Below are 20,261 nucleotides of genomic sequence, written 5' to 3' on the forward strand. Positions count from 1 at the left end.
ACCAGTTTTTTATTTTTTATTAATGGAAATATATATTATTGCTTAAAATAAAGGGTTAAATACATCTAAAAAAATAAAACAAACTGCAGTAGTTTTCTGGTCTTTTATTTTATTTCAGGAGGTAGATCAGCTTTCATATTGCAGATTGATGGAAGCTACAATCTAATTGTCTGCATCACTTCCAATCCCATATATATATATATATATATATATATATATATATATATATATATATACTGCTCAAAAAAATAAAGGGAACACTTAAACAACACAATGTAACTCCAAGTCAATCACACTTCTGTGAAATCAAACTGTCCACTTAGGAAGCAACACTGACAATACATTTCACATGCTATTGTGCAAATGGAATAGACAAAAGGTGGAAATTATAGGCAATTAGCAAGACACCCCCAATAAAGGAGTGATTCTGCAGGTGGTGAGCACAGACCACTTCTCAGTTCCTATGCTTCCTGGCTGATGTTTTGGTCACTTTTGAATGCTGGCGGTGCTCTCACTCTCGTGGTAGCATGAGACGGAGTCTACAACCCACACAAGTGGCTCAGGTAGTCCAGCTCATCCAGGATGGCACATCAATGCGAGCTGTGGCAAGAAGGTTTGCTGTGTCTGTCAGCGTAGTGTCCAGAGCATGGAGGCGCTACCAGGAGACAGGCCAGTACATCAGGAGACGTGGAGGAGGCCGTAGGAAGGCAACAACCCAGCAGCAGGACCGATACCTCCGCCTTTGTGCAAGGTGGAGCACTGCCTGAGCCCTGCAAAATGACCTCCAGCAGGCCACAAATGTGCATGTGTCTGCTCAAACGGTCAGAAACAGACTCCATGAGGTTCGTATGAGGGCCCGACGTCCACAGGTGGGGGTTGTGCTTACAGCCCAACACCGTGCAGGACGTTTGGCATTTGCCAGAGAACACCAAGATTGGCAAATTCGCCACTGGCGCCCTGTGCTCTTCACAGATGAAAGCAGGTTCACACTGAGCACATGTGACAGACGTGACAGAGTCTGGAGACGCCGTGGAGAACATTCTGCTGCCTGCAACATCCTCCAGCATGACCGGTTTGGCGGTGGGTCAGTCATGGTGTGGGGTGGTATTTCTTTGTGGGGCCGCACAGCCCTCCATGTGCTCGCCAGAGGTAGCCTGACTGCCATTAGGTACCGAGATGAGATCCTCAGAGCCCTTGTGAGACCATATGCTGACACATGCACATTTGTGGCCTGCTGGAGGACATTTTGCAGGGCTCAGGCAGTGCTCCACCTTGCACAAAGGCGGAGGTAGCGGTCCTGCTGCTGGGTTGTTGCCCTCCTACGGCCTCCTCCACGTCTCCTGATGTACTGGCCTGTCTCCTGGTAGCGCCTCCATGCTCTGGACACTACGCTGACAGACACAGCAAACCTTCTTGCCACAGCTCGCATTGATGTGCCATCCTGGATGAGCTGCACTACCTGAGCCACTTGTGTGGGTTGTAGACTCCGTCTCATGCTACCACTAGAGTGAGAGCACCGCCAGCATTCAAAAGTGACCAAAACATCAGCCAGGAAGCATAGGAACTGAGAAGTGGTCTGTGGTCACCACCTGCAGAATCACTCCTTTATTGGGGGTGTCTTGCTAATTGCCTATAATTTCCACCTTTTGTCTATTCCATTTGCACAACAGCATGTGAAATTTATTGTCAATCAGTGTTGCTTCCTAAGTGGACAGTTTGATTTCACAGAAGTGTGATTGACGTGGAGTTACATTGTGTTGTTTAAGTGTTCCCTTTATTTTTTTGAGCAGTGTGTATATATATATATATATATATTTTGCATTTTTTTTTTTTACATGTATTTCCTTTATTACCCTTTCCACCCCTCCAATTGGAGCAAACTAGTGGTTTGGTCTTTTTATATCTCTCAGATGTAGGACAGACACTTGTTTGTCTGTGTATGAAGCTCTTATTCAATGAGTTTCTATGGGCTAATAGCCATAAGGCCAAATTCAATGTTTCATCAAAACAAATGTTTATTATTTTTGATACCTTTAACACTGCTGTTGAATCTCCTTTTCTTCACCGATTTGTTGTCCTTTCCATTTTCTCTTGCTCTTTTTCACTCCTTTTCAATTGTCCTTTCCCTCTGTACCTGTAGTTAAAGTTGAGGCCGCTGCTCCTGCCCCCACCACATCCACAGACGAGACCCTGCCCCCTGCAGACAGCCCTGAGGACTGCAGCGAAGCCACGTCTGACCCTGCCCCAGCCACCAACCCAGCCTCCACTTCCACAACTGGTCCCTCTCCCACTCAACCCACCACAGAGGCTCCCTCCACTGAGCATGACAGTGCTGCTGCTCCCCCATTCTCCTCTTCAGCCTCGGGCCAGGCAGCCCCAGCCTCCTCCACCCCCAGCTCCACTGTGGAGGCAGCAGGGGGCTCCAGTGGGGCAGAAGCAGATGAGGCCAAGCCCAGACAACAGGCCCCCAACGCAGGCACTTCAGACCCCCTCCCCCCTGGGTAAGTGACGTCTCACTGGATTTTTAACTGTTTCTGCTGTACCTGTGTCAGTCGTGTTTTAATATCTGTGTTGAGTGTTTGTCATCCTGTCTTGTGACCATGTGTATTGCTCTGTAGGTGGGAACAGAGGAAGGATCCCCATGGAAGAACCTACTATGTGGATCACAACACTAAAACTACAACATGGGAGAGACCACAGCCCCTCCCGCCAGGGTCAGTAAGATGGCTATTTGCACTGTGTTGACTAACACAATGTCAGCATGTTACCAGGATCTGCTCTCTGCCATCTGTTATTGTCGATCCCTTATAGTAGGACATATTGCATATTGGTCTTCTGTCTCCATCTGTGAAAAATGTATGTACGCATGACTAAGTCGCTGCTAAATGGCATATAATAGTAGATATACTTTCTCTCGCTCTCTCAGTTGGGAAAGGCGTGTGGATGACCGAGGCAGGATCTACTATGTGGACCACAACACCAGAACCACCACGTGGCAGAGGCCCACCATGGAGTCGGTGCGTAATTTTGAGGCATGGCAGTCCCAGCGCAGCCAGCTCCAGGGGGCAATGCACCAGTTCAACCAGAGATACCTCTACTCGGTAGGGACCTCGTCTTCCTCCTGCCCCCAGCAACCAATCGTTGGCTATGTCAGATAGGAAATATTAGTGCTTTCAGAAAGTATTCAAACACCTTTACTTTACCCACATTTTGTTGTTACAAAGTGGGATTAAATGTCAGTGGAAGAACAATTCTAACATATTTGTAAAAAATGTAGATAGATCTTGATTTAGATAAGTATTCAAACCCCAGAGTCAATATGTGCTTACAATATATGTGGTTACAGCTATGAGTCTTTCTGGTTGTTGGTCATTGCTAGACAGCCATTTTTAAAGTCTTGCCGTAGATTTTAGCGCCACATTTTAAGTCATTTTAACTAGGCCACTCAGGAACATGCAATGTAGTCTTCGTTAGCAACTTCCAAGTGTACCAAACATTAGGAGCACGGGTTGTACACTGTGGCCTATGTTGACTCCAATGCTTCACAGTTATGTCAAGTTAGCTGGATGTTCTTTGGGTGGTGGACCTTTCTTGAGAGACACAGGAAACGGTTGAGTGAAAAACCCAGCAGCGTGGCAGTTCTTGACACACTCAAACCGGTGCAATTTTAATTTACTGCCTTATTGCGAAATGAATGCATGTTTTGGAATATTTATTTATTCTATACAGGGGTTCCTTCGTGTTACTGTCAGTTAGTTTAGTATTGTGGAGTAACTACAATGTTGATCCAGCCTCAGTTTTATCCTATCACAGCGATTAAACTCTTAACTGTATTTAAGTCACCATTGGCCTCGGTGAAATCCCTGAGTGGTTTCCTTCCTCACCGGCAACTGAGGTGGGAAGGACACCGTGATCAATCTTTGTAGTGACTGGGTGTATTGATAAACCATCCAAATTGTAATTAATAACTTCACCATGCTCAAAGAGCTATTCAATGTCTTCTTACATTTTTTTTTTAACCCAACTACCAATGGTTGCCCTTCTTTGCGAAGCTTTGGAAAACCTCCTTGGTCTTTGTGGGGTTACAGAGATGAGGTAGTCATTCAAAAATCATATTAAATACTATTGCACACAGTGAGTCCATGCAACTTACTTGACTTGTTAAGCACATTTACACTCCTGAACATTTATTGGCTTGCCATAACAAAGGGGTTGAATACTTATTGACTCAAGACATTTCAGTTTTCATTAATCAATTTGTAAACATTTCTTTAAAAAAAACATAATTACACTTTGACATTATGGACTATTGCGTGACGACAAATCTCAATTTAATCCGTTTTTAATTCGGGCTGTAACACAACCAAAAAGTGTGAATACTTAATGTACTGTATGTTAGCTACATTAAAGATACCTCTGTATTTTGAGAGGAAATAAAATTCTCAGTTGTAGGCAACGATACACTTCTGTTTTGTGAGGAGCAAATGTCAGTTCGGTGTAACATATTGCATATTCATATTGACCTTTCTGGCCCATCAAATAAACCCAGGGTCCCTGCCATCAGCTAAATGCCAATCAAATTATAGAATGTGTTTTCAGTTTATTCTCAGAATGATCATCAACCAATTACTCAGCAGCATAAACAAACCAGATAGGCCTCTGGTCTGAAGCTACAGGAGAACTCCTAGCTTTTATGTAAAACAAATCTAGTAGATTTCACTTTTTGTATGCGTATCCATGTGTTCCTTTTTAATCAGCCTTTTTAAAATAAATCCTATCATTGATTGCGTGTTTGTAAAGGCACAGACATGAGTGAATCTTAATCTTACTGATAGACATGTCTGTCTGTAGTCTCACCCCATGACCTCACATCACTCATTGTTAGTGATCTCACAGTCCTGGTCCCTATAGCCAACATTGACACCTCTGATGTAGTGCTTTGAGAGGTTTCACTGGGCTCCCCTAACCCTTTGAACTCTCCTGTAATCTCATCTGCTCTGACGATGATTAGCACACTACACTGACTACCATGGCGGGATCTGATGTAGTCAGCATTTTGCTGATGGCTGGCTAGCTAGCTGCTCAGTCACTCACTAACGCAGTTACTCCAGTTGAAATCATCTCATTTGGACTATTTTGCCTTTGTTCCTTTTCCCTATTGATGCTTTATGCATGTGTGTGTGATCTCTATTCCACGGTTCATCCAGGCTTCCATGATGTCGGCAGAAAATGACCCTCTGGGACCACTGCCGCCTGGTTGGGGTAAGTTCAGTTCTGAGTTTGATGTTCTGACTGTTCTCAAGTCAGGACCCACTGTGTTCACTATTTGATCTGTAGTGAGGTTGTTCCATAGTTGGCTCACTGTCTATCTTGGCTTGGTTTGTGGCTAGATGTACAAGATTGATACTAAAATGATCTTATATATATTTTTTTCATGCATATTCGGACTCTTTCTGTCATACCAATCCTTTTTGGAACATTCACCTCTTGTCGTCTATTTGCAGTCTTGTCTGTTGTTCCTCCTGTTCTCTCTCTTTCTCTCAATTCAATTTAAGGGCTTTATTGGCATGGGAAATGTATGTTTACATTGCCAAAGCAAGTGAAATAGATAATTAACATTACACTTCCAAAAGAATAAAGACATTTCAAATGTCATTGTGTGTGTTGTAATGTGCAAATAGTTAAAGTACAAAAGGGAAAATGAATAAATGGATACTTCAATTATATTGAGCTGATTTTCTGATGTGCTGTTATTTTCCTGTGGTGTATTTCTGTATTGTTTTAGTGATTCACCAGTCTCTGTTTTTGGTTGGATCGGTTTTTCAATTTCTTTCTTCGGTTTTTGCATTCTTCATCAAACCATTTGTCGTTAATTTTCTTATGTTGTCTTCTTGACATTTTTAGATTTGATAGGGAAGCTGAGAGGTCAAATATACTGTTTAGGTTTACTGCCAAGTTACACCTTCACTTTTACAGTGATTCATTTTGTCCAGGGAATTGTCTAGAAGGGATTGCATTTGTTGCCTAATAGTTTTTTGATAGATTTCCACACTACTCTCCTATCTATAGCATTGTCTTTATATTATTTAGCTCCTTTGGCTTTGCCTCATGTTTGAGCAAAGTTCAGATTTTGCTCTGATCTGATGGGGGTGTCAGTGGACTGACTGAATGCTCTTTTTTTATTTAACTAGTCAAGTCGGTTTAGAACAAATTGTTTAAAATTACGGCCTACCAAAAGGCAGCCTGCGGGGACGGGGGCTGGGATTTAAAATAAATATAGAACTAACCACACATCACGATTAGCGAGACGACACTGTTGGTTAGGGCTTGGAAGTAAGCCTTTCACTAAGTTCTACACCTGTTGTATTTGGCGCACGTGACAAACTTTGATTTGATTTAAAGAGAGACCTAAGACGACAACGTAGCAACGCATGACAACATGGTAGCAGCACAAAACATGGTACAAACATTATTGGACACAGACAACAGCATAAAGAGCAAGAAGGTAGCGACAACAATGCATCACGCAAAGCAGCCACAACTGTCTGTAAGAGTGTCGATGATTGAGTCTTTGAATGAAGAGATTGAGATAAAACTGTCCAGTTTGAGTGTTTGTTGCAGCTCGTTCCAGTCACTAGCTGCAGCGAACTGAAAAGACGAGCGACCCAGGGATGTGTGTGCTTTGGGGACCTTTAACAGAATATGACTGGCAGAACGGGTGTTGTATGTGGAGGATGAGGGCTGCAGTAGGTATCTCAGATGGGGGTTTTATAAATAAGCAACAACCAGTGGGTCATGCGACAGGTATACAGAGAGTGCAGTGATGTGTCCTATAAGGAGCATTGGTGGCAAATCTGATGGCCGAATGGTAAAGAACATCTAGCTGCTCAAGAGCACCCTTACCTGCTGATCTATGAATTATGTCTTCGTAATCTAGCATGGGTAGGGTGGTCATCTGAATCGGGGTTAGTTTGGCAGCTGGTGTGAAAGAGGAGCGATTTTCAATAAAGGAAACCAAGTCTAGCTTTAACTTTAGCCTGCAGCTTTATGTGCTGATAGAAGGACAGTGTACCATCTAGCCATACTCCCAAGTACTTGTATGAGGTGACTACCTCAAGCTCTAAACCCTCTGAGGTAATCACACCTGTGGGGAGGAGAGGGGCATTCTTCTTGCCAAACCACCTAACCTTGTTTTGAACCCCTCCAAAACAAAAGGTAAAGGGCAGAGAGAGCTTGTTGGACACTAAGAAAGCTATTGTTGTAGAGCCTTTAACATAAAATCCGGGGAGGGGTCAGCTGCATATGAGACCGTATCATCCGCATATAAATGGAAGCTCTCTCATCCTATTGCCTGAGCTATGTTGTTGATGTAAATTGAAGCATGTGCGGCCTAGGATCGAGCCTTGGCGTACACCCTTGGTGACAGGCAGTGGCTGAGACAGCAGATGTTCTGACTTTATACACTGCACTCTTTGAGAGAGGTAGTTAGCAAACCAGGCCAAAGGCTCTGAGAGATAAAGTAGTCTACAGTACTACTGCCAAGAGATGAGCTATATGTGTACCTACCATAGGAGTCCCCTCGACGCCTACCATTGACTATGTACATTCCCAGTGTACGACAGAGCTGCAGGAATTATGACACATTTTGTTGGTTATGTTGCGTCTAGGGGGGGCATATGTGGGTGGGAATGCTGTCACCTCCACGTAGGTGTTTGTCCCCCCGTGTGCCGAGAGTCAGGTTATGGCTTTTAGGTCGCCACAGACTAGTACATGTCCCTGGGCCTGGAAATTGTTGATCTCCCCCTCTAGGATGGAGAAGCTGTCATCGTTAAAGTATGGGGATTCTATTGGGGGGATATAGGTAGCACACATGACATTTTTCTCTGAGATAATTTCCTTATTTAATTAGCCAGATGTAAAATGTTCCTGTTTTGACTAATTTAATAGTGGGTTAGGTCAGCTCTATACCAAATGAGCATACCCCCAGAGTCTCTTCCCTGTTTCACACCTGGTAGTTTGGTGGATGGGACTACCAGCTCTGTTTCTCTTTCTCTCTCTCTACTTGCATGTTGCTGTGTGAGCTAAACTGTTCTCTCCTGTGTTTTTCCCCCCACCAGAGCGACGTGTGGACTCCAACGACCGGGTGTACTTTGTCAACCACAGCACCAAGACAACACAGTGGGAAGATCCCCGCACACAAGGGTGAGCCCAGCTAGCTCTGTGGCAACGCCATGTCGATCTGATAGTATCTATCAAAAACAGAATTTAGTAGTCTCCCTCTTTAATATGCTCGCTCGCTCTCTCTGGCGCGCTCTGCCTCTCACCCCCTTCTCTCCAGGCTCCAGAATGAGGACCCTCTTCCTCAGGGTTGGGAGATCCGGTACACGCGGGAGGGCGTCCGCTACTTCGTAGATCACAACACTCGGACCACCACCTTCAGTGATCCGCGCACAGGGAAGTCCTCTGTGTAAGTAGTGGACTGAGCTCTTGATTTTTTTGGGGGGGCTGTACGCATGACAGACTGGGCCTGTTTAAGAGCAACTGCTCATGAAACAGTCATTAGTTACAGTGTCTTGTGATGCAATGAGCAGCAAACCTCTCTGCTTGTTATTGTTTCATTTACATATTCAAGAAAACCACCATCTCTGAATCATCATTTTAAGATCTTTTGGGATATTTTTCCAGTTCATTATGGCTTCATCAAACAATTATTCTGGCCACATGACGATGATTAGTTATATCCTGTTACTGTGCCCCTTGTCCCTGACCTCTAACCTCTGCCACTCCCTCCTCAGCACCAAAGGCCCACAGATAGCGTACGAGCGCAGCTTCAGGTGGAAACTAGCACACTTCCGCTACCTCTGTCAGGTGATATTACTCTTCTTATGTTCTTCTGTTTGGATTGTTTTAGTTTGGATGACGGGATGGTTGTTTTGCACATTCCAGTCACGGTTTGATTTCACAGCCACTTTTTCTTTCTTTCTCCAGTCCAACGCACTCCCCAGCCATGTTAAGATCACCGTGTCTAGGCAGACGTTGTTCGAAGACTCTTTCCAACAAGTAAGAGTTGGTCTCCATCTGTGTGGAACCGGTTGTAAGAACATAATATGCAGGAGACACACAGACAGCAACACACAAACACACGTACAGTTCCTTATGGCATGTCACATTGTTCCTCACTGACTGTATATCATTTGTGCAACTCAAAGTAAGACAATTGTATTATTACATGTGATAAGTTGCAGGATGGTGATTGTGTTTTATATTATGGACTGCAAACCACATTTCACTCTGTGTATGATGTTTCTACAGTTGCTGGTTCTCTGTAGGCTAATGCTAGTATTTGTGTTTCCAGATTATGGCCCTGAAACCTTACGACTTGAGGAGGAGACTGTACGTCATCTTCAGAGGAGAAGAGGGACTGGACTACGGTGGCCTAGCCAGGTCTGTCAGAACCACTCACATCGCATTTGCACACAATGATAATCACCCTTTAGTCTTTTAGGACATTTCTGTAACCATATGCCTGTCAGTAAGATTATTCCAGACTTGTTGTTTGAAAGCAACATGCATAATAAAATGACATGTTCCAGATCTTTTTTTCATTGCCAGTCTTCACTTCTGACTCCCTCACTCTCTCTTGTTCCCACAGAGAGTGGTTCTTCCTGTTATCCCACGAGGTGCTCAACCCCATGTACTGCCTCTTTGAGTACGCTGGCAAGAGTAACTACTGTCTGCAGATAAACCCAGCCTCCACCATCAACCCTGACCACCTCTCCTACTTCTGCTTTATAGGACGATTCATAGCCATGGTACAGCACACACACTGAGATCATGTACATAGTCTTGCATACACAAACACTCCTTCAGCAGAATCATGTGAACAATCCTGGTCTCTCCTGTCCACAGGCCCTCTTCCACGGGAAGTTCATCGACACAGGCTTCTCTCTGCCGTTCTATAAACGCATGTTGAACAAGAAGCTCATCATTAAAGACCTGGAGTCCATCGACCCTGAGTTCTACAACTCTCTGATCTGGATCAGGTAGGCAGACCTACCACTCTCTTGACCCATCCTGGCCAGGAACCACAAGTTTGTGGGTTCCATTCGCACAGGGATAAAAGCATCTGCTAACTGGCATATACAGTGCATTCTTAAAGTATACAAACCCCTTGACTTTTTCCACATTTTGTTACGTTACAGCCTTATTCTGAAATTGATTATTCCCCCCCCCCCCATCAATCTACACACAATACCCCATAATGACAAAGCAAAAACTAAAATATTACATTTACATAATTTCAGACCCTTTATACAGTACATTGTTGAAGCACCTTTGGCAGCGATCACATCCCTACTGCATGATGCTGCCACCACCATGCTTCATTTAGGGATGGTGCCAGGTTTCCTCCAGATGTGACGCTTGGCATTCAGCCCAAAGAATTCAATCTTCATTTCAAAAGACCGAAGAATCATATTTCTCATGGTCTGAGAGTCTTTAGGGGCCTTTTGGCAAACGCCAAGCGGGCTGTAATGTGCCTTTACTGAGGAGAAGCTTCCGTCTGGCCACTCTACCATAAAGGCCTGATTGGTGGATTGCTGCAGAGATGGTTGTCCTTCTGGAAGGTTCTCCCATCTCCACAGAGGAACTCTGGAGCTCTGTCAGAGTGACCATCGGGTTCTTGGTCACCTCCCTGACCAAGGCCCTTCTTCCCCGATTGCTCAGTTTGGCCAGTGGCCAGCTCTAGGAAGAGTCTTGGTAGTTCCAAACTTCTTCCATTTAAGGAATGATGGAGGCCACTGTGTTCTTGGGGATTTACATGCTGCAGTAATGTTTTAAGAACATTCCCCAGATCTGTGCCTCGACACAGTCCTGTTTTGGAGCTCTACAGACAATTCTTTCAACCTCATGGCTTTGTTTTTTTTCTCTGACATGCACGGTCAACTGTGGGACCTTATATAGGCAGGTGTGTGCCTTTCCAAGTAATGTCCAATCAATTGAATGTACCACAGGTGGATTCCAATCAAGTTGTAGAAACATCTTAGGGATGATAAATGGAAACAGGATGCACCTGAGCTCAATTTCGAGTCTCATAGCAAAGGGTCTGAATACTTATGCAAATAAGGAATTTCTGTTTTGTTTTTTTAATACATTTGCTAAAATTTCTAAACCTGGTTTCACTTTGGCATTATGGTGCATTGTGTGTAGAATGCTGAGATGTTTTTATTTAATCAATTTTAGAATAAGGCTGTAACGTAACAAAATGTGGAAATAGTCAAGGTCTGAATACTTTCCGTATGCACTGTACACTGAGTGTACAAAACAAACGAATCTGCTCTTTCCATGACATGGACTGAACAGGTGAATCCAGGTGGAAGCTATGATCCCACTTGGTAAATCCATTTCAATCGGTGTAGATGAAGGGGAGGAGACCGGTTAAAGAAGGAGTTTTAAGTTGAGGCATGGGTTGTGTATGTGTGCCCTTCAGAGGGTGAACAGACAAGAAAAAAATATTTAAGGCCCTTTGAACGGGGTATGGTAGTAGGTGCCAGGCGCACCGGTTCGAGTGTGTCAAGAACTGCAACACTGGTGGGTTTTTCATGCTCAACAGTTTCCTTTCTGTATCAAGAATGGTCCATCATCCATAGCACAGCCAGCCAACTTGACATAACTGTGGGAAGCATTGGAGTCAACATGGGTCAGCATCCCTGTGGAACGCTTTCGACACCTTGTCCATGCCCCGACGAATTGAGGCTGTTTTGAGGGCAAAAGGGGGTGCAACTCAATATGAGGAAGGTGATTACCCATTTTAATCATTGACTACCAAACCCCTAAGCAATTTTCTCCTTTGTAGGGATAACAACTGTGTGGTCTAGAGATGTACTTCGTTTATTCCTGAGCCACCCTTAGCGGGTCAGAAGAAACCGTAAAACATCACGTTTTCAGGGATACAGCATCATCTAGATAGTATTTTTCCCTGAGAACCGGATGTGGGTGCCCAGGTCAGGCGTTTTATTTTACGCCTACTACTACATTATGTTAGTCCATAGCATTCTCCCCGTCTCTCCAAGGATAACAACATCGAGGAAATCAACATTGGTCCTGTGCTAGCCAGCTTACACTGTGGTGCTCTCTCCTCATCTCCAGGGATGTGGGGCTAGAGGTGTATTTCTCTCTTAACATTGGACCTGAGCTTAGCCTTGATTCTGTGGTCCTTCACTTCAGGGATAATAACATCTTGCAGTGTGGTCTAGAGATGTACTATATATAATGGTGCTTGTCCTTCATGACAGGGATAACAACATCGAGGAGTGTAGTCTAGAGATGTACTTCTCTGTGGACATGGAGATCCTGGGGAAGCTCACGTCACATGACCTGAAGCCTGACGGCAGCGACCTCCTGGTGACGGAGGAGAACAAAGAGGAGTACATCGGGTAAGGAAGGAGGAGCCGCCCGAGTGATGGACCGATCACAGAGCAGCTTGTTCACGGAGACGCAGAGGCATCCAATGATATGCGATGAGCAATTGTGCCCATGTATTTTATTATCATGTTAACATGGTGATAATAGTGCTGCCGCTTAGTGACGTACATCTTCATTTTGTTAATCTTACTGCTGTGTTATGGATTTTTTTGCTGGCTAAATCTGTGTCCTAAACTGGCCCGATATCAACTAGCTAAATATTTGTCATCTTTGCAGGCCTTACATTGATCAAACCTGAGGCTGCTTAGGGTCTCATCTTTCTAATCATAACTGTCCCTACATCATGTTTCCTACAGGTTGATGGCAGAGTGGCGGTTCTCCCGTGGCGTGGAGGGCCAGACCAAAGCTTTTCTGGACGGCTTCAACGAGGTGGTGCCTCTGCAGTGGCTCCAGTACTTTGATGAGAAGGAGCTTGAGGTGATGCTGTGTGGCATGCAGGAGGTGGACCTACAGGATTGGCAGAGAAACACTGTGTATCGCCACTACACCAGGAACAGTAAGCAGATCATCTGGTTCTGGCAGGTAGGTACATCCGAGCCTCCAAGGTCATGGGTTCAGTCTCCGCGACTGCCTTTATTTTCAGTGAAATGCCTTTCTTGCAAGCTCTAAACCCAACAATGCAGTAATCAATGTCATGCAAGAAAATAACAAGGTAATACAAAAACACAAGATGTATAAAAAATAAGAACATGAGAAAGTAAGCAAGCATACTATTTACAATGAGCGGGGATACTGGAGTGCTGGAGGTAGACGTTTATTGAGGTAAGGTGACCAGGCATCAGGATATATGATAAACAGAGTAGCATCAGCATATATGATTGTGTGTAGAGTCAGTATAAATGTGGGTTTTAAGCAAATTATGGATTGTGTGTGCTGGAGTGTCATTGTGCATGTGTAGGGCCCTGTGAGTGTTTACAGTCTAAAAATAAAATACAATGGTCAACTCTCAAAATGGCTACACGGACTATGTTAGTTATTTAGCAGACTATGGTTTGGGGATAGACGCTGTTCAGGAGCCTGTTCATGTCAGACTTGATGTACCACTTGCTGTGCAGAAGCAGAGCGAACAGTCTATGGCTTGGGCCTTCCTTTCACACCGCCTAATATAGAGGTCCTGAATGGCAGGGAGCTCGGCCCCAGTGATGGGCTGTCCGCACCACCCTCTGTAGTGCCATGCAATCAAGGGTGGTGCTGTTTCCACAGCAAGCAGTGCTGCAGCCAGTCAAGATGCTCTCAATGGTGCAGCTCTAGAACCTTTTGCCAAACTTTTCCAACCTGCTGAAGGAGAAAAGGGGCTGTCACGCCGCCTTCACGACCTTGTGTGGAGCATTTTAAGTCCTTAGTGATTTGGACACCACTTGCCCTGAATTCCCATATGTTTCTGTACAGATGGGGTACAGGTAGGTATATGTTGGTAAGGATGTGTTAATGTCGTCTCAGTGTTAATCGTCTGTGTGTGTGTGTGTACAGCTGGTGAAGGAGGTGGACAACGAGGTGCGTCTGAGACTCATGCAATTTGTTACGGGGACCTGCAGACTGCCTCTAGGGGGCTTCGCTGAGCTCATGGGTTAGTGACACACACACACAAGACTAACCTCCATGTCTGCTGATATGGGGTTGAACAATTAGTCAAAATTTATCTATGTGCCGTTCTGGCTCGGAGAAGGCTTGCTTGTCTTAGACTTAACCTGTCTAGGATGAGGGTTCCGCTAGCGGCACTCCCCCCCCCCCCCCCCCCCCCCCCCCCACCCCCACTGAAAAGGCAGAGCCGCGAAATTCAAAAAAAAAATATTTTTTAAATATTTAACTTTCACACATTAAAGTCCAATACAGCTAATGAAAGACACAGATCTTGTGAATCCAGCCAACATGTCCGATTTTTAAAATGTTTTACAGGGAAGACACAATATGTAAAGATGTAAATCTATTAGCTAAAAACACATTAGCATAATCCACCATTTTTCTTTGTCCACCAACAACAGTAGCTATCACTAATTCGGCTAAACTAAGATATTTATAGCCCCTAACCAAGAAAAAAACTCATCAGATGACAGTCTGATAACATATTTATGGTATGGGATAGGTTTTGTTAGAAAAATGTGCATATTTCAGGTAGATGGCATAGGTTACAATTGCACCCACCGTCACAAATGGACTAGAATAACTACATAGAGCAACGTGTTTACCTACTTACTAATCATCAAACATTTCGTAAAAATACACAGCATACACAAATCGAAAGACACAGATCCTGTGAATACAGACAATATTTCAGATTTTCTAAGTGTCTTACAGCGAAAACACAATAAATCGTTATATTAGCATAGCACATGTGCAAACATTACCCCAGCATTAATTCTAGCCAAAGTGAGCGATAACGTAAACATCGCCAAAATATATTATTTTTTTCACTAACCTTCTCAGAATTCTTCAGATGACACCCCTGTAACATCACATTACAACATGCATATACAGTTTGTTCGAAAATGTGCATATTTAGCCACCAAAATCATGGTTAGACAATGGGGAAAGTAGCCCAGCTGGTGAGAAAATGTCCGTGCGCCATATTAGACAGTGATCTACTCGTATACATAAATACTCATAAACGTGACTAAAAAATATAGGGTGGACAGCGATTGATAGACAATTTAATTCTTAATACAATCGCGGAATTACATTTTTTAAATTATCCTTACTTTTCAATACAGTTTGCGCCAAGCGAAGCTACGTCAAAAAACATGGCGTCCTAAGCCACTAACATTTTTCGACAAACACGATTTATCATAATAAATTGTTCCTACTTTGAGCTGTTCTTCCATCAGTATCTTGGGCAAAGGATCCTTTCTTGGGTCTAATCGTCTTTTGGTGGAAAGCTGTCCTCTTGCCATGTGGAAATGCCAACTGCGTTCAGCATGAACTGGAAGCGTGCCCAGCGATTCACAGCGTTTCAGAAATAAATGTCCCAAAATCGCACTAAACGGATATAAATTGCTATAAAACGCTTTAAATTAACTACCTTATGATGTTTTTAACTCCTATAACGAGTCTTAACATGACCGGAGAAAGATTACTCCCAACACTAATGCTTGGAACAGGTGCGGGTCGGTGTCCTCCAGGCGCATGACGCAGCTCCAAAAGAGTGACTAGCTACAGGGTTTTTTAATTTATAGTGCCTGTGAACGCGCAATCGACCCCATTCAAATCGTCATCACGTAAAGGCATCCAGGGGAAGACGTAAGCAGTGTCCGTATACTCATAGGAATAACATTGGCTTTAAAACTGACTCCAGAACAGTGGCCAAAATTTCTGACATCTGACTCCATGTCAGGGAAATTGCTGTAGAATGGGTTCTGTTCCACTTAGAGACAAAATTTCAACTCCTATAGAAACTATAGACTGTTTTCTATCCAATAATAATAATAATATGCATATTGTACGATCAAGAATTTTGTAGGAAGCCGTTTCAAAAATTACACGATTACCATAAATAGTGACAACAGCGCCCCCAGCCTCAACAGGTTAATTACCCTCTTCTGTGGGTAACGTAAGTAGTACTGGGGGAAACGGCTATTTAGTTGGCAAGTATTTGCAGTGATTTATTTTGTTCACCTCATCTTTCTCTCTGTCTCTGCAGGTAGTAACGGGCCCCAGAAGTTCTGCATTGAGAAGGTCGGAAAAGACACTTGGCTCCCTCGGAGTCACACTTGGTGAGTGGTCCGTCTCCACGGCAACATCCTGCTTGTAAATCAAATCAATGATTGATGTTTCCATGTCAAATAATAATGTGTTGGGTGTAAATCATGTCATACTTTAATACAATGACTGTTTCTTGTTTTGCTTTCAAACTCAATTACTGGATTTCTGCTTATTTTCTTCAGCTTTAACAGGCTGGACTTGCCCCCGTACAAAAGCTTCGAACAGCTGAAGGAGAAGCTGCTCTTTGCCATCGAGGAAACAGAAGGATTTGGCCAAGAGTAGAGAAAGATGTCTCTCTCTACTACAGTGTATCCAGCCATGTAAAACAACAAGAAATGAAACATTGCACAGAACTACCAATGTACATAAGCTATTTTGTCATTTTAAAAACCAAATCTTGATTCACAACCTCATTTTAGCAATCCCCCTTATATTATACCCCATAAAATATGCAAGAATTTCAGCTTTTCCTCTGCTTTTAAAAACTGAAAAATCTATGTATGACTCATTTCCCCCCCCCCTTTTTGGCTGGTTTTTAAAAGGAGACTGAAAACGTAGAGAGGATTTTATAGTTGAACCATAACTTATGGCTCTAGTTTTATAGAGCTGTTAAAGGTGATTGTAGTGTTTGGTCCGGTGCCTGGGTTTTTTGGACCTGTAGTTGTGATTGTGCTGCGCTTGCATGGCTGCCTCCAGAAAAGAGGAAGACTGCCTCCAACCCCAACTGCACATCCACTCCTATCAACTTAAGCCAGCTACCCATTAGCCTGTCAGTATTGTCATTGAATAAAAACCAGTATTCAGTAGCCCTGACTCGAGTCCCCTCCAACTCTGCACCAAGATAAGAGTATGGTGATGAAACGTCCAATGCAGCTGTTTTTATCTCTATCAAATCATTTCTGGGTAACAATGAAGTACCTTACTGTGATATTAAAAAAAAAAAAAAAAAATTTTTTTTTAATTTAAAACAAACAAATAGCTTCTTAGCAAAGAGCAATTTCGCAAGGAAGAATTTCGCTAGGACTGTCTGGGCGTGGTATGAGATGGGAGGGGATACTGTAAATTAGCTGTTATTGGCAGAGGGGTTTGGAACTTATTGGTCTATTAACCAATTTACAGCAGGGTGACGTCACCATGGAATGCCAAAACCCTCCCACCAAAACAGGCAGAAATTTCAGGCCATCCTTTCAAACAGCCCTTACACTAAAAGGGCATTATAATTTTCACAATATTATTCCAACCTCATAGTGTGGAGATATATATTCATACAAGCAAGAATCACATTTTTGACTGCACTGTGCTTTTAAAGTCTGGATGAGTGGATGGTACCTTCACATGAGATTATCCAGTCTTGTTGTACCTTGGATTATGTGTAAACTTGGAGCTGTCGACAAAGGAAACGCTTACTTTTTTTCTGGGCTCGAGTCAAGAACCAACATCCTTTACTGTTGAAATTTGTGAGAACATGACTCAAGGAGGACGATCATCAGTTTTTACACCGTGGTTGTGTGTAGCCTACACAGGTTTGTTGCTTCAGAAGAGGACATGGATCAAATAAGTGGTTCCATTTTATGAATCAGGTAATGGGACCCCCCCCCTTATTTTCCTTTTTTTTTCTCTTCTTTTTTTTGTAGTTGCCTGAGAATGGTACTTGCATAGAGATCCTATACTTTTGAGTTCTAGGACCTCTGGGTGCTTGTTACTGGCTGTTTGTGTACACCAGCTCTGAGAGAGACGTGTTGACTGGTGGCAGTGGTTTGGTTGGGGGCTTCTAGGTCTGTTGCAGTGGCAGATTTATCACTGGCACTCAAAGCTTTGCTTTGCCATGGCACTGCACCTTGCTACTCTTCTTATATCATTTACCTGCCTATTTAATTTATTAAGTCATGTTATTTTTTGAGAGAGAGCGATTTATATAGCCTTCGTCTCAAATGCTGTATGTTCACCCGACGCAAAGCAGTTGCTACTAATGGAGAGAAATAAACAGACATTTAGTTATGGATGTATCTATCTCCCGTAGCCATTTTTTTTTTTTTTTTTTTTTTTTTTTTTTTTTGCAAGTGTGGTGCACGAACTCCCTTTCTGGGATAGTAAGTTGATTAGTTACTTGACTTTCCCTGCTAAGAATGTTGATCTGTATGTCACATGCATACAACAGAAATGTCAGTACCAGAAGTGCTTCCTAGTGCTAGTTGCTACCCACTAAATGAATGCTCATGTATTCAGCAAAAGATGTCCAAAAATGCAGTAAAATCACAATGTTTCCTTGCCATGAATGAATAAATCATCGAGTGACCTTTTTTCTTACTCATAGACTTAGTAGCTAAGTAACTGAGCAGCCTTCTGAAGGGACAATGATTGTTAGTGTTACGCAGTGTATATCCCACCTTGAAACCCTACAAGGTCATCAGCATCATCTCTGTGCAAGGATACGTAGGTGTTCCAGCTCCCTTGAGCTATAGTGTGATATTGTGCCATCGCCGGTCAAATAGAATAACCTGCGATAACCTTCTGCAGTGCAAACCCCACCCCAGTGCAAGTTCTTCCATTGGTAGCAAACCCCACACCATACCAGTCCAAGTTCTATTAGTATGTCAGCAACACATTATCTGCCATGCCAACCTTGATGCTTTAGGCTGTCCTTTTCTTAGTTTGCAGATGTTTATTTTTTTGTTGACATTTTTCTCTCTTGAAATGTGAAATCTCTACCAACACCTCTGGTGCTTTTTTTGTTTTGATTGTCTGGTGAGGGAGGGACAAGCCCTAGTCCATCAGCTGTGACAAAGCAGTCTGCGTTAATCTGTTCTGACCACTGCAAACCATCATTTAGATTATAGTTAGAACTTCACCATGAACCTATGTCATGTGTATATAACATCTATTCACTTCCTATTGGTGAGAGGGATGGCAGAGGAAAAGGAGCATTTGTGTAACTACCCTTGTATGAATGACAGAAGGAAATCAACCCGCCACCTAATGACATGCTTCCTTTTGAACGAATCAAAGTCAATTGTAAATGAACAATGTAAAAAAGTAAAGTACTTAATAATTATTCTTCAGAGCCTCACCAACATCGACAGACGGGCTCTGTGATGCCTCACTCATATCAGAGATGAACTGTAACATATCGACGTAGATGCACACTGTAAAACACCTAATGCTACACTGTACAGAGCGCCCCACCCCTACCGGAGACTAGAAAATGCATTTTTGGTCTGCTTTAACCCATGTTAATGAATGACTAGAAGATGGATTTATGAGACAAAGAAATAAACCCATACCCCTCATGCTTTTCTGTTTTGAGAGACGTGGGGGTGTCTGAGGCCTTCTGCTCAGGATTCACAAACCTGTCACCTATTTTTGTTCTTAAAAACATGTATTTTTTGGGGGGGGTTGGGTCTTGCCTGTGGAAAGAACCATATTTAATAAATATATCTGACCATCTTTACAACTGGGTTTGAGTTCATTCAAATAATTGTGAGTGAAACTGCATAGATTTAAGGCCATGGTTGGGACTGAATACCATTTCAACAATGAATTAATCACAACTGACTAATGTTAGTTTTCCACAATTGTTTACACACGTATGCTGAATCTTGAGGCCATTTTCACAAAACCACAAACGCAAAACTCTACCAATCTCTAGCAAAAGCAAACATTGCATTCAAAACTGTTATTTAAAAATAAATAAAAAGTCATATGAATACAGTTGATGTCGAAAGTTTACATACACTTATGTTGGTATTATTCAACCTCCACAAATTTCTTAACTATAGTTTGGAAAGTCTGTTAGGACATCTACTTTGCGCATGGCACAAGTACTTTTTCCACCAATTGTTTAGACAGATTATTTCACGTATCATTCACTGTATCACAATTCTACATACACTAAATTGACTGTGCCTTTTAAACAGCTTGGAAAATTCCAGAAAATGACATGGCTTTAGAAGCTTCTGATAGGCTAATTGACATTTGAGTCAATTGGAGGTGTACGTGTGGATGTATTTCAAGGCCTACCTTCAAACTCAGTGCCTCTTTGCTTGACATCATGGGAAAATCAAAAGAAATCAGCCAAGTCTGTT

At 43.0% G+C, this 20,261-nt stretch overlaps 1 protein-coding gene across 2 annotated transcripts in view; it reads left to right on the forward strand.

Annotated features, from left to right (window-relative positions):
* Positions 1-19,623, forward strand: part of LOC129822867 (NEDD4-like E3 ubiquitin-protein ligase WWP1) — a 60,563-nt gene extending 40,940 nt beyond the window's left edge. For both annotated transcript variants that reach the window (XM_055881342.1, XM_055881343.1), the window contains exons 8-23: positions 2,141-2,501; positions 2,619-2,714; positions 2,927-3,101; positions 5,208-5,262; positions 8,118-8,202; positions 8,339-8,467; positions 8,796-8,868; positions 8,989-9,060; positions 9,356-9,444; positions 9,653-9,812; positions 9,910-10,043; positions 12,294-12,434; positions 12,780-13,005; positions 13,954-14,050; positions 16,118-16,190; positions 16,362-19,623. In XM_055881342.1, coding sequence (XP_055737317.1) covers positions 2,141-2,501; positions 2,619-2,714; positions 2,927-3,101; positions 5,208-5,262; positions 8,118-8,202; positions 8,339-8,467; positions 8,796-8,868; positions 8,989-9,060; positions 9,356-9,444; positions 9,653-9,812; positions 9,910-10,043; positions 12,294-12,434; positions 12,780-13,005; positions 13,954-14,050; positions 16,118-16,190; positions 16,362-16,461 — 2,066 coding nt within the window. In that variant the 3' untranslated portion in view covers positions 16,462-19,623. The remainder of the gene's footprint in view (positions 1-2,140; positions 2,502-2,618; positions 2,715-2,926; positions 3,102-5,207; positions 5,263-8,117; positions 8,203-8,338; positions 8,468-8,795; positions 8,869-8,988; positions 9,061-9,355; positions 9,445-9,652; positions 9,813-9,909; positions 10,044-12,293; positions 12,435-12,779; positions 13,006-13,953; positions 14,051-16,117; positions 16,191-16,361) is intronic.
* Positions 19,624-20,261: the final 638 nt, after the last annotated feature.

This window comes from Salvelinus fontinalis, chromosome 25, assembly GCF_029448725.1.
Source record: "Salvelinus fontinalis isolate EN_2023a chromosome 25, ASM2944872v1, whole genome shotgun sequence".
Taxonomy (NCBI): Eukaryota; Metazoa; Chordata; class Actinopteri; order Salmoniformes; family Salmonidae; genus Salvelinus; species Salvelinus fontinalis.